At 34.4% G+C, this 14,679-nt stretch overlaps 1 protein-coding gene across 5 annotated transcripts; it reads left to right on the top strand.

The window, feature by feature from the left end:
• The first annotated feature begins 7,399 nt into the window (after positions 1–7,399).
• LOC140839499 (transcription factor TGA2.3-like) lies at positions 7,400–12,341 on the top strand. 5 transcript variants are annotated; one of them, XM_073206244.1, is made up of 12 exons: positions 7,400–7,542; positions 7,650–7,787; positions 7,903–8,067; positions 9,086–9,189; positions 9,719–9,789; positions 9,889–10,080; positions 10,198–10,275; positions 10,349–10,408; positions 10,514–10,643; positions 10,793–11,064; positions 11,199–11,447; positions 11,843–12,341. In XM_073206244.1, exons 3-12 carry the CDS (start codon positions 7,961–7,963, stop codon positions 11,990–11,992), a joined length of 1,413 nt encoding a protein of 470 aa, XP_073062345.1. In that variant the 5' UTR covers positions 7,400–7,542; positions 7,650–7,787; positions 7,903–7,960; the 3' UTR covers positions 11,993–12,341. The 5 variants fall into 5 exon arrangements, with proteins under 5 accessions (XP_073062345.1, XP_073062347.1, XP_073062346.1 ...); XM_073206245.1 differs by having other exon boundaries at positions 7,414–7,542; positions 7,650–7,687; XM_073206246.1 differs by lacking the exon at positions 7,650–7,787 and having other exon boundaries at positions 7,404–7,542.
• Positions 12,342–14,679: the final 2,338 nt, after the last annotated feature.

The following is a 14,679-nucleotide window of genomic DNA, read 5'->3' as shown; positions in this document are numbered from 1 at the left end:
TCTCATCTATTTAAATAACCCTAAAATATGTCATTTCTCTATTCATGATATGGAGACATCATTAATTGAGCTCCCTTTAACCTCAGTGGATGACATGATGAAGTCAACGAAAGATTTAGATCTCTTTGGTGGCCAGTCCACTAACATCGATACCGATCAAGACATTGGTCCCAATACTGCATTTCCTGAGACATTCTTTGAAGAAAAGGTCCCGAAGACACGCCTCCTTAGACAACTGTTGATCAAGAAGATTCTTCTATTTTTTCTCCTTCATTGGTCGAGTATGATATTCAAAAATATGTCTCTCCAATTCTTCCTAACCATGAGAGCACCTATGGAGACGATAATATGGAGCATGTGGATATATGGGTACTGAAAGTGAAGATGAGCGGTCGGAGCCAAATGACAGTGAAACTGGCCCTTAGAGCACAAATAATCAGATTGGGGCCGATGTATATTTTATAGAGGTCAATTTCAATTTTGAAAGGGTTTGTTGTCTCATGGTCGACTTTGATGCTCGTCTAATATCCTCTAATGTTGAAATTTTCAATATTTAACAAGCTATAATATGAAATGTGTCTGAACTAAATCAGACATCAAAATTTGCATGAATGAGTTTAAGAGTTCAAAGAAGCACACCAACAATGTCATAGTCACTTTGTCATAACAGTTAACCCAAAATGAACAAAGACTTGAGGCTCGTATTGACGGTCTTCAAGCCAGTTTTGGCACCAAAATAAAACAAATGTTGGATCATTTTCAGAAAAGTAATGCCTAAAAGGGGAAGAACAATGTTGGCAGGAAAAAACAGCAAGAAGGACGCATGATGAATCTAGAATAAGAGTTGTGAGGCCCCGGGTCCGACATTAATGATAATAATTATAAATGTAACAAACCAAACGATTTAGTAAAATAAATAAAATGTGGTTCACAAACCAACATAACATCGTCAAAATAATTCAAAGGTCTCAAATGTTTGAAATATAAGTTTTAACATGTCAAAATAAACTAGTGAGCCAAAGTAATCCAAACATCATCAATTAGCTTCTAAGACCCGAGAATCCCACCCTAACTCGTATCTCCTCGCCTGGAGCTGGACTCTGACATCCCAGGTCTCGCCTCACCTACCGTCAAGCACATGAAAACAAGATGTAGTCGACGTGCCGTTGAGTATAAACCCAGTATGATACAATCAATAACATATGAGAATTAAAAAGACAGATAATTCATATAAATTCATAAAGATGTAATATAATGCAATGCATGATCATAAACTGTGGGTTATCAATAAATCTCAAGATCAAGTGAATTATCTGGTCATAGGGTATCCAAGGGAAGAGAATCCCCCAGCAACATCCACTGACTCATCTGCTCGAGGTGGGGTGCTGTGTTCTATAATCCCAGGACTATGGTGCGCCTATAGAGAGTGTTCATGCCATATCAGCGACCTCCACATACACTATGCCAACTCAACTATAGCCACATATGTCCAACAAATCAATAAATCAAGGGGACCTCTACCATATCAAATCTGGATTGACAAGTGACTCAATATGCAATGTAATGATGCAAATCAATATCATCATCTCGATATAAAAATAAACTCATCTCAAGACAACAATCATCATCGAATCACAAGTAATTCATCTAGCCATATAATTTTCAATTTAAAATAAAAATGATACTTTTACCTCGTTGTTACCGACCGTAACATACCTTTTAAATATTACCAAAAAGAGATCGAAATGTGTAGTTGAGAAGTCTTGAACCTCTGAAGTATACTATCTCAAGAACTCGGATTATTTATCAAAATAGAGCAGTTTCTGTATAGAATTCATAATTATTTCAATACTGCTTCAAATCGAGATCCGCAAATTGGATATGCTAGAAAACTCAAAGCCCAACAATTATTCTTCACAAAATTTTGTCAAATAAATTCATTTACCCAGTCGTTTATAATCTGAAACTTACAACATAATTCCCACGAACTCTGCTTCAATACATTTCTGGCACACTTTAGTATTTTGAGCATAACTTGCTCAATATTCAATGGAATCAAGACAATTTGGTATCATTTCGAAGACAAGACAATGTTCTATAACTTTCATTGGAACATCAAATTACTAATCCCCACCAATAAATCCCAGAAATCAAATAAACAGAAGGCATGTACACATATCTGAACTAACTCGTAATTTCATACCAGTTTTAGTAAAAATCATGTATCTCTTTCAATTCTTCCTGGAATTGAGTGATTCAAGAACAAAATCGAAGCTAACGTGATGATCTACGAGTTTGATGAAGACCCTGACTCCAAAATCAACTGTCCCATATACACGAAATAAAGACGGTGTAGAAATTGTTCTTTACACGTAAACAATAATCCATTCTCATTTCCTTTTTAAATTCAAATCAACTCAAATACAACATCTTCAACATCTTAATATATCAAATATCAACTCGAATATCAATTCTAAATTTCAACACATTTTCAAACTTAAATAAAAATGAGAAATATTTACATCCTCGTGAAGCCCGTGATGAGAGGATCACAAATCTACCTTTATTTCAAAATTTTCTTGAGCTAATCTCCCTTAAATTGAAGAAGAAATGTAGAGATGAAAGGAGATGGATTAAGGATTTGTGTAAAGGAAGAGGAAAAATAATTGGAGGATGAATGGTGGAAGTCAAAGTGTGTTTACATAGTCAATTTTTGCATCTGTAGTGCCGCAACGCCACTTTTCAGCGCCAAATTTTCACAATTCTAGCGCCTAGGCACTACTATTCTAGCCCCACAGCGCTTGAATAGTAATCTCGTGAACAGTAATTTCAAATTTTTGTTTTTTTTTAAATTCGAGCATTACAAGAGCGGATAAAGAAGAGAAGAAAAGAAGGATCAATCTAAGAGAGATGATGGATCAAGAAGTGGCGGGAGCTCTTGGTTTAGGAGGTAGAATAAGTTTTTTTATGCATGCAGGCGTATTAGGTTTTCCTACGTTCTTTATGTTGTAACCATGAAATTTATATATCAATGAATTTATTTTTTCTTAAATCATTTGAGTTTCTGGAGCTTAGATTTTGTCATCACTAAAGCAGGAGAAATTGTTAGATCCCTTAGTTTTCGCTATAAAAAATAATAATTTATTGTATTAGATCAAGCTGCATTTGCATGTAATTAGCAGTTTATTTGTTCTACTCGATCGTTCAAGCATACAAGGTTTTGGCATAAGAACTACTCAACTGTTCACTTTATCGAAGTGCATTTGAAAACAAATGAGTAAGATATCCACATGTCTTACAAAAATCCCACATATTTTATCAGAAAAGTTGACTATATGATCTTGCACTGTAAACAAGAAATCAGAAGATCATAATATTTTCCAAAAAAATCCTAGATGTCAACGACTATTGCTTTCCGCATTTGAAAAATGTCAAATTTCTCATTAATTGAAGTATAGTGCAATTCAAGAAAGGACGGAAACAACATTTCTTTTGCATCAATGCTCATTTATGGAGTTATAATCGAACTTTGATGAGCAAATGCAAAAGAGCATTATAAATAGATAATGTCAAGAAGAGTCGAAGTTACGGAAATAACAAGAACAAGCATTCCAAGTAATTTTTCAAGCTTAGCATTCTCAAAAATTTTTTTGAGCACTCTTCACTGTGATACTCACTACTGCTTGAACAACTCTCGCTTCAAAGATTATCTATCAAACCATGGAAGATTATCAAGGGCTTCTGTTAAACTACTCAACTGTTACTTGTCAAGATCGTTTGGAAAGTTTTTCGATAGTTTGAATATAATGATTCATTACTTTATTTCATTTGTGTTGTATTTGTTGTTTGACTGCGTGTCTCAACCGTTTGTAAAAGTAAACTAGAAGTTTTTACTTATGCAGTGAATAAATTCTAAAGTTGAAGCGGGTTGTTATAAAGAGTTGTAAAACCAAAGTCTTCTAGTAAAAATCGTTCCTAAGTGAAAGATGAGATAACGTAGGAGCTTGAGTTTCTAACATTAATAAAATCATTGTGTTATTTCTTTATTGCACATATTTACTTCGTTGACTTGCTATATTTGAGTATAATAGTTTCATAAAAATCATAGGACCATATTTAACACTATTTGTTGTCCGATTGTTTTTAAGATTTGAGAAAATTAGGTATTATATGTTAAGATTGAAACTTGGACCTAACTCAACCCCAAAAGCTAGCTCAAGGGGGGAGAATTGTCCAAGCCCATATATACAACTCTCAAGTTATTTATTCAACCGATGTTGGACAATTAATATTATATAGCGAACCATATCAAGACCGACCACATTATTCGACATTATTTTATATAAAATTTTAAGGAGTTTATTCACTCATTCTAAAATCTGACATGATCCTAACATGTTCTTACTTGGATTATTAGATATTTTAGAGAAAATTTCAACGTTTTCATATATGATGTGTTATATATAATTTAAAAATTCATTTTTTGTTATATCTTTGTGAGCTATTTTTTTGTTGTGAACAATATTCTACTTATAAGTTAAATAAAATGATAAATTATTAAATTTTTATTTATAGGTGAATTAAAAGGTAAAAGGTAAAAAAGATTATCGGCTATTATTTCATTCACAAAAATTAAAAAATGTTAAAATTTTAATGCTCCACCCCAAATTTAAAAATCCTGACTACGTCCCTGTGAGACCTCGGCCAAGTTGAAGAAAAAAGTCATGTTCTCTAATAAATTTTCTCAAACATATTTTTCCAAAGAACATTGACCAAATTTCTGAACACTACTTTTTTATTCGTATGACCATAAAATTTAAGATAAATGAGTTGTATGGTGCAAAACCGACCAAATTAAATTTAAAAAATTGTTATATATGATGAATTAAACAATATTGCACTTAAATAATCTCGAATTCGAATTCGATAAATCAAGAAAATAAATATTGTGCGACTCTACCATAATAGATCCAACTCAGTTCAACTTCAGATTAACCCATTGTAATTGTCTTGTTGTAACCCTAACCTTTCAAATGATCAAACTGATTTTATGTTATAAATATTGTAATTGAGAAAATGTTGCTGTAACCTGGTATTTTTAATGATAAAAATGGTTTTATTTTATGTTATAAATATAGCGACACAACAATAATAAATTTGTTAAATGTAATTTTTTTTTTTTATAGGAAAGTCAGAGCACTTACGCATTCAATGTTTGTCGATGAACATCAACAGTGCTGTTTGACCACATAATGCTCACAACTATTGGTAATTTAAATTATAATTTATATTATGTAGGATATAAGATGTAACGTTTGTTGTTTTATAAAAAATTATAATTTCTGGTAATTGTGTAACTCAAATTTTTGTTACCGAACATCATCTCAAGTGACATGGTTCGATTGCTCTACCCAATTATTGCAGCAATAATCTCTCTCAATAATTACATTCTTAACGAGAATCAATCTTGCGACCTTAGTTCAGATACTAATTATAAGATCGATCACTTACCGTTTTACCAAAAATTATAGTTAATGATAATTATCAAATCAAATATTTTAAACTGCATAGCAGACTAAGGATCATGGTTTAATCGCTCTAGTTGAAAATAACATGGTTGCACATGAACATATGATTTAATCAGTTCCCAATTTATATCATACAAATACAAAAAAAAAAATTGTTTATAAGATGTCGTTTTTAAAAAATTGTTTATAAGATGAGGGAATCCAAGACAGAATGGAAATTGATGTCGCGACATTGATCCGCTACAAAAAAAATATTTTCTTGTGTTAATAAATGCAGTCCTTCCAAATATGTGTGTCAGATTTATTTATTTTTTTCTATTTTCTTTTGAATTGATAAACTCCAGTTTATTGGTTACGTATATGCAAGTTTATCAACATATTAGAAAAATACTCCTATTAAAAAAATTATTGTAATTTATTTATTCTAATTAATAATAATCAATGAATAGGTACAAACTACAATTAATGACCTAAATACCCATATATAAAAGTTATTCTAACCATAAACAAACTTATGAAAATCACCTCTAAAAACAACTGAATCTAATATAAAGTCACAATCATTTTTGTATTAACTAACATTTATACAAACACACATGGTGAATGCTTTATATCAGCTAGATTATGTCTTTGAGAGTTGTATATATAGACTTGAACAATCTTCTCACCTTAAACTAGCTTTTAAACATTATGTATTTAAATGATCTATGGCCCCCAATAATGTCATATAAACTTCACACTTCAATTAATAATTTCTGGACGTGAGTATGTGTCAAATGTGAAATGTGTCACATCGGTCAGATTAAACTATTGAGAGCTGTAAATATATAATCTAATAATCATCTCTCGTTGAAAATCTTTTGAGGATGAATTAGATTCAAGCTTCAATTTTAACGACATAAAATTAATAGTTATACGATACCAAACAAAATTACTAGTTATATATAATATATCAGAATGCTCTTTTGGGTTTTTTTTTTTTTTTAAATCTAGAACAACCCGATGAAACCGGAAAATCTCGTACACATAAAAAATACTGATAATAAAAAACAAATTTTATCAAAATTAAAATCATAAAAAAATTTATTCAAGTACATATTTAGACTTAGTTTATATGAATGCTTAATACACAAAGTAATGTTGCAAAAATAAATCATGAATGTTCCCGAGTTACTATTATCTGTAATTCAATATAAATAAGTTTCTTATAAACATATCTTGTTAATTGTCTCACATCGGTTGGATAGATAACTTGGAAGTTGTATATATTGGCTTGGACAATTTTCTTCCCTTGAGCTAGCTTTTAGGGTTGAGTTAGATCCAAGTTCCAATCTTAACATGGTATCAGAGCCCGGGTTCCACAGTTATGTGTTGGACTACCTATAATTAGGCCACTCGTTCTACTCATAATTGGGTCATTTGTAAACTCCACGCTCCAGATGTTCATTCCTGGGCGTGAGAGGGGTGTGTCAATTGTCTCACATCTGTTGGATAGATAACTTGGGAGTTGTATATATTGGCTTGGACAATCCTCCCTCCTTGAGCTAACTTTTGTGGTTGAGTTAGGTCCAAGTTCCAATCTTAACATATCTTTAAAAAAAAAAAAAAAGTTTCCTACAAGCATATTAAATTATTTCACCAAATTTATAGAAAAAAAAGTAGTGTAAAAGAAAAAGAAAAATCGTATAATGACCCTTAAAATAAAGAACACAAACATGGGTTACAAATTAGTTTTTACCAGAATTAGACAGCGACAAGTACAATTTCAAGTAAGTACAGGGGGATTACAGCAATCTTCCATTGTGGCTGGAAAAGGCTATTGACAAAAGGAGGATGCTTTCAAAAGTGGATAAATGCTTGGACGAAAATGACGCATTGCTTGGAACAATCTGAAAGCCACGTCTCCAAATAATACGTAAATACATTTAAAAAAATAAGAATCTTAAAGGTCCCTTGAATATTGTGCTTGACAAGAAAGTCTTCTTGGTTAGGGAGAAATTTCCAGATAAAAATGGTAAATTTTTTGGGATTTTTTAAATCGGATTCTATATTTAGAGCAATCCAATGAGCTTTTTATTAATTTTTTGGAAGCTGAAAATATCAAATCTTTTTGTCTTTTAGCTCCCAGAACACTTGATCTTTGCCTGAAAATACCAGCTGTAAGCATAAGGTCTCGGTGTCCTTCGTACTTTTTATCATGTTTTCGAGGCCTTGCGGGAAGGGTTTACACTACACAGCGTTGTGTTTATGGCGACTTTGGTGCGTTTGGAAAGTTTGATTTCGCGTGTTTGATTTGTGTACTAACTGGGATTTGGTCTTTGTGCCGATTTTCCTGTTGACTTTCAAATACTTGCAACTTTCTTGGCCAAAGAAGATTGGAGATTTTCATCTTGTTTCTCGGGTTTGAGAATTGGAGGGGGTGGTGATGATTTATGGCTGGTGCAAAAATAAAAATTGGTGCAGAGGATAATAATAATAGAAGAAGTGCCACTTCTGTGATGCCAAGCTTCTTTTCTCAGGCGCCAGTTTCAAATCCCATGTAATATTGTTGTACTTCGTTCTCTCTCTCCCTGTTCTTTTTTCCTTTCCAACCCACTTTTGGTGCGTGAATACTCGAACATGTGGTGATTATGTGAAATTTATTGCTGCAACAAGTTCTTGCGAATCCTTTATTAGAAATTATCGTTGTATAATTTGCATTAATTGTTTTTACGGTTCAGTTTCTTGTATTTTCTTTACCGTCAGTAAGCACAATGAGTGAAAACTGAAAGCGAGAAGCCGGTGAAATTTGAAACCAAAATAATTCGTAAACATGATGATGCGGCATCTCACTTTGTGTTATTAGCATAGGAAAAATTATGAGGTTTAGGGATGCGAAAATATGTTTTTTTCCCCTTTTATCAAAATCGTTTATTTGTTATAGTAAGATTGAAGAGAGACGGGGACTACCCTTTTCTTCTCTTTTTGATAAATAAATCATTAGTTTGAGTTCTAATGAACTGCGGATGCTATGAATCTAATATAGTTGAAGATTTTCAAGATTAGACAAATCTTTAATTTTTGTACAATAACAAATGAATTGAGTTAAAAAGTTGTTGAAAAGGGGAAAAGTAGTTGCAAGGATGTAGTTTTAGTTGTATTTTGTCAATTATTATTGAAACATTCAATGCTGATTAGTGCTTATATTGAATTTCAAGTAGAATAGTTACTCCGCTAAGCTTTTGTTGTGCTTGTACCAGCATTTACTTGTTGGAGTTGGTTCACTAAAAAAGCAGTTTGAGTTACCCAAAGGAGGCCCAAATGCATGTAAAAAGTAAAACGAAGAAGACATCTTCTTTGCGGATAGCTAATTGTGATGACCTCCTTTTTAGGCTATTAGTCCGAAAGAAGAGCCTAAATGAACTTACTAATCATTCTCATAGTTTCTCACAGAGCTAGTGCTCGATTGTGACATTTTCCATGCTGACGATGTACGAAAAATCGTTTTTGAATTCCCTATGTTTGAGTATATGTTCATTAGCTTACATCTTATGAGAAGCGTACCTTGTGGGTTGCAGGGGTACAGAAGCTAATGGAACACAATCTTCACGACTTCCAGATTATGGGGTCCTCGAGCAATACATGGGATTTCGTGTCGGAGATCCCAGTGGTATCAGCCAAAGTAAGTATAATGAATTTAGTTATCTTTGTAGTTTGTTACTTGGTTTTTGTCAAGTTTCTTCAATTTTATTTGGATCACAATCATGTTTCCGAACTTATACACTGTGCATTTGCTACCTGTAATACATTGAAGTTGGTTGATCCTTTGCTTTATTGTCTTTTGATATTCTAAAAATACTTTTAGCTCTGGGAAAGATGAAGGTGCCAGTATTTATAAGTTCGACCTAATCCGAAGTGTAATCTGACTTCACTCGATGCTCATAATTCATAAACTAGCGGAATGTATTCTCACAAGCATTTTCTCAATGCCATAATCTGTAAATCAGGGCTTTTTAAAAGAAGCAAACACTGCCTTATGTTTCGACGTAGATGGGAAATTGTGCATTTTTAAGTGGTTTTTTGAAGTAAAACCCAACCAAAAGCCACTTTTTTCAAAACCTGCAGTTTTAAAAAGATATTTTTAAAAAAATCCAGATTTTTTTCTGTTGTCAGAATTTTGTCTTCATCCAAGAAAGTTGTTTCGTTGATAGGTCCAAGATTTACTTCGGCTGCGGATGGCCAACTATCAGGCGCTGATCTCCATTCTCAAGCATTCAATATGGTAACTATCACTTATCTAATGGCTTTGTACCTTAATTGCTTTATTATTTATGGGATTGATTGTTGAGATTGTGATAAGTTTTAAATGTCTAATATGTAGACTCGTCCTTCAACTAGCACGCTTTTCCCGGGATCTCAAGTAATACAGTTTCATAAGTCGCTGGCACCAATGCCAAATATAGTTTCTGGATCTAATGCTCAGCATGAGAATTGGGGAGATTCCAACATGGCTGATTCCAGCTCCCGTACAGATACTTCAACAGATGCGGAACCTGGTGATAAAAATCTACAGGTGAGTTGTCTTCATGTAATCTCCTAATTAACGTACAAGAAATTTGAGTGTGTGGCTTTATGTTCATTCATTTCTTTTCACTGCATTTGTGATTGCACATTCATACTTGTGATGCAGTTTGAAATGGGTCAATCTGCAGCTGTGGTGATCTCCGATTCCACTGATAAATCGAAAGAAAGAAACCAAGATCAAAAGGTGTTGCATTTTCGTAAGAGTTTTTATTTTAGCAAGTCCTTATTTGATTCTTATAATATTCTGTAATGTTCAGACACAGCGAAGGCTTGCACAAAATCGTGAAGCTGCGAGAAAGAGCAGATTGAGGAAGAAAGTATGTTTATAATTTTTAGCTCGTTCTTGGTGTTTCATCACTTAAGAATCGAGGTATCGTAATGGAAATCCTAGATCAATGAAGTTATGGTTTTTATGGCTCTAGGCATATGTTCAGCAGCTGGAGAATAGTCGCATGAAGTTAACCCAACTAGAGCAGGAAGTGCAGCGAGCACGTCAGCAGGGTGTGTACATTACAAGCACGGCAGATCAATCTCATACTGGCAGTGCCAATGGTACGATTCTTTGGATTAACTTACAGGGATACCCTCTGAAGAAGATCAACACATTGAAAGCTTCCTACGACAGAGGGGGTGTAAATGTAATATTAGCTAACTGTCATCAAGTAATTAAAACCAAATCTTAACGTTGTTTTGTTCTCCAGGGGTATTGGCATTTGATGCAGAATATGCACGGTGGATGGAAGAGCAGCATCGGCTCATAAATGAGCTGCGAACTGCAGTCAATTCACACACAAATGATGTGGAGCTTCGGAATATTGTCAATAATGCGATAACACACTTTAACGATGTTTTCAGGCTGAAAGGTAACGGTGCCAAGGCCGATGTATTTCACATCTTATTAGGAATGTGGAAGACGCCGGCGGAAAGGTGTTTTTTGTGGATTGGTGGATTCCGTCCATCAGAACTCCTCAAGGTATATTAAAATTTGATGCTAACAGAAGTATCTATTGATGCAATAAAACAAGGGTATTACCATGTGAAAAAAAAAAAATCGTGAGTGATGTTAATGTTCAGGTTCTGATACTGGCTTGTGATGTGATGTTGCAGCTTCTTGTGAACCAACTCGAGCCACTTTCAGAGCAGCAATTGACGGGTATATTCAATTTGCAGCAATCATCTCATCAAGCCGAAGATGCTCTTTCGCAAGGTATGGATGCGTTGCAGCAATCTTTAGGCGAGACGTTGGCCACTGGTTCCTCTGGAGCCGAAGGTTCGTCTGGAAACGTTGCTAATTATATGGGGCAGATGGCAATGGCCATGGGGAAGTTGGGAACTCTGGAAGGTTTTATTCGACAGGTGATATCTCTTCCCCATAAATATGTGTACATTCTTGGGATATCGGACTGTATGTTGTACAAAATACTATAACGGAGTATGAGGACGTAATACGAAATGCCAAAGTTCATTCGTCCCCTGACCCACAAAACCTCATGTGTACCGAATGCGCAGTGATGCTCCAACACAAACTGTTGTATTGTATTCTTATGTCTACAATCGTGCCGAAAATAATAGGTGGGATAATTTTGTCACTCAATTTTTTTGAACCAAGTAGGACCCGAAGCTGTACAATTCGGTCATTGTGTCACACAGGCACCCACGTAGGACTGTGATAGACAATGGTCGTTGCTACACAATGTATCCTTGTACAACATTTTATTTCTACTGACGATGCATCTTCTTTTTCTCACTAGGCTGACAACCTGCGGCAGCAAACTCTACAACAAATGCATCGTATACTAACAACCAAACAATCAGCCCGGGCACTTCTCTTGATAAATGACTATTTTTCAAGGCTTCGTGCCCTCAGCTCTCTTTGGCTCGCTAGGCCACAAGAATCATAATCGAGGTAGGCTCCTCCCCTTGACTCAGTCATGCCCATAATGTCATTAGCACGTGAAAGAAGGTGATCGAAAGAAAAACACTCTTCTAGTATTACGATGCCATGGTGATTGCAAGGGAAGTCGATTGGCGGATGCTTTATTGCTTTGTAAAATATGATGTAAGATCGTTGCAATGCCTAGCTTAGATCATATCATGTCAAATTACTGGTTAGGTGTTGTATTCAGATTCTAGTGTTGGTAGAACAAGAAGCAATGTTTAGTAGAGGCATTTAGCAGGAAGATTAGGTGACATATGTTATAGAGAAAATTAAATAATTCAAATTCAAAATAACGTTCTGGTTTCGCAATATGTTTGGCTTTATATATATATATATATATATATAGACACACACACACAAACACACCACCAAATGTCACTTGTATGGATCCACTTATCCTAACGTTTGAAGTTTTTGGATTGAAACGAGAAGTTGGTACCTTTTCTTTGTCCGGTTGCGTGGTTTGTTGAATTTTATTCGGCTTTTTTTATGACGTTTATTTTCAGCCAAATTATATTTATTTTGGACAAATAATTCTTAAGTTTTTATCGGACAACATTGAAGAATCACTAATGTTTTACAACGGAAATGTAAAACCAAATATTACAGTATCTTAACAGATGCAACGGAATAAACATAAACCCGAACTAATAAACAACTGTCCTTTTCACCAGCCCCAGAATTGAGTCTGCTCTTCTTCCTCTAACTTTTCCTCCTCGCTTTTATCTGAGATGGGTTTAGCGGGTGAGTGATATGGTTGTCATTCAGTAAGCAGGGGCGGGAATAACTCCCAGTTTTCGAAATCGTTTTCAACAGAAACAGTAATACAATAATATACAGAAAACTCGTATTTTCATAACAGAAATCAGAATTCAGAATTTACAGGTTTCAGAATAGAAATCAGAATTGGTAAGCACTGAGCACGTTAGTGAATTTCATGGCTAAACTGATATCAGTCTCCTATATGTTCTCTCCTCTAAGGGGTGAGGTCAGAATCAGAATCAGAATTCAGAAATGTTCAGAATATATATTTCTACCATTAGTTCACTAGGGAGTTTCAGTGCTTCGAAACAGATATCAGAAATCAAACATACAGAAACTATGCTTTAAAACAAATCTTAACAAACTGATTTCAAGATATTTATACATAAGCCCACTTACAGTAATTTGCTAAAAGTGTTTCGGTTGAAGTCTGAAATCTGCTTGTTCTTGCTACTGGTTCTACTGCTCGAAAATCAGCACTCTCTTAGCTCGAAAATTCAAGTGATAATCTCAAGATTTGTGTAACCCAATTCAGAGATTTGAGAGTGTTATTTATAGGCCAGACTGTTAGCCTCCCTATTAATGGTCATAATCTGCATTTAACAGCCTTGATTCCATTTTAAATGCTTCAGTTACAAGTCATGAGTTGGATTAGTAACTGTCTGCTGGAATCTCGTTCTTCTGCTGCTGGATTATATCTGCTGGAATTCTATCTGCTGGAAAATATCAACTTCTGAATATCAGCTGATGCTGGAATTTTTTTAGCTCCTGCTGGAATTTTCCCTTGCTACTGAATTTTTGCTAGCTGTTGGAAATATTAACTTCTGCTGGAGTTTTGCATAGCTGCTGAAATGCTGGAATTTCGGGTTCTCACATACAAATTTAATCTTTTTACACACGTCTATCTAACCAGTTGAGATTATAACAATATCCTGCAACTGCTTTAGTGGCTCATAGATAAATACTGATTGAAAAACAAATGTTATTCATTATTCAATATACTATCATTTTATTCGATTTAGTTTTAATCCATCACTTGAATCAAACATGAAGAAAGGTCACAATTTTTCTCCAGAGAAATCAAACCCTTTTCCCCTTTTACAGTGCCCGTGCCGGTGGTCATGCCATTTGGCACTCACGAGGACAACTAGATCCAGGAAGGGTTCCATCACCGTTGCACATGCGCATACACCTGGTAAAGCAGTCAACAGGAAAATGGTGATCTGCATTTGCCACACAAATAAAGAGAACCATCACCATCACAACACACACAAGTAGCCCCAACCCTCTTCCTTTCATCATCTTTTGTTTGGCTCGAGAAAATTATATTTAGATTTTATCTTTTATGTGCCAGTGTGTGTATAAAAATAGGGGTGCGTCGTATTTATAATTGTTGGAAATTTGAATTCTTGGAATATTCAATGCATATATTTAATATATTTTGCCTCTTTTAACTTTATATTAAATTCATTGGAATTGTGTATATATTATGTAATTCACTCAAGATTTATGCCTTCTTTACCAGGTTCATTGGTTTTTACTAAATATTTCTTATGCTTTCAATCTTTCAATTCTCATGCACTTTGAATTCTGGAAATCTATTCACAATTCAAGCTTAAACTTTAATGTGTTCCTAAGTAATTGAAGTCGGGAGTGGTAGGATATTATAAGTTGGGTACAACCAAGATTTCATTCTTGAATCATCTAACCACAAAGTTCGATATTGACAAGTTTTCACGGACCAACGATTTTAGTCTGTGGAGGATCAAGATGAAGGCCTTGTTCGTACATCATTGATATCTCATAAGGATCCGGGTAATCATTGACCCGGGATATTAATTGGATAGCCCAAATCAGAGCCTATATGCACGATATCTTCCTCACATC

Source organism: Primulina eburnea, chromosome 8, assembly GCF_022965805.1.
Source record: "Primulina eburnea isolate SZY01 chromosome 8, ASM2296580v1, whole genome shotgun sequence".
In the NCBI taxonomy this organism is placed as follows: Eukaryota; Viridiplantae; Streptophyta; class Magnoliopsida; order Lamiales; family Gesneriaceae; genus Primulina; species Primulina eburnea.
The sequence above is the reverse complement of the archived record's forward strand: the minus strand, read 5'-3'. Positions and strand labels throughout refer to the sequence as shown.

Bases quoted from the DNA above. Each gene is read 5' to 3' on its own strand.
- LOC140839499 (XM_073206244.1), top strand. From the start codon at position 7,961: ATGGCTGGTGCAAAAATAAAAATTGGTGCAGAGGATAATAATAATAGA. The intron at 10,276-10,348 runs GTGTTGCATTTT...TGTAATGTTCAG, and splicing joins AAAGAAACCAAGATCAAAAG to ACACAGCGAAGGCTTGCACA. The intron at 11,448-11,842 runs GTGATATCTCTT...TTTTCTCACTAG, and splicing joins TGGAAGGTTTTATTCGACAG to GCTGACAACCTGCGGCAGCA.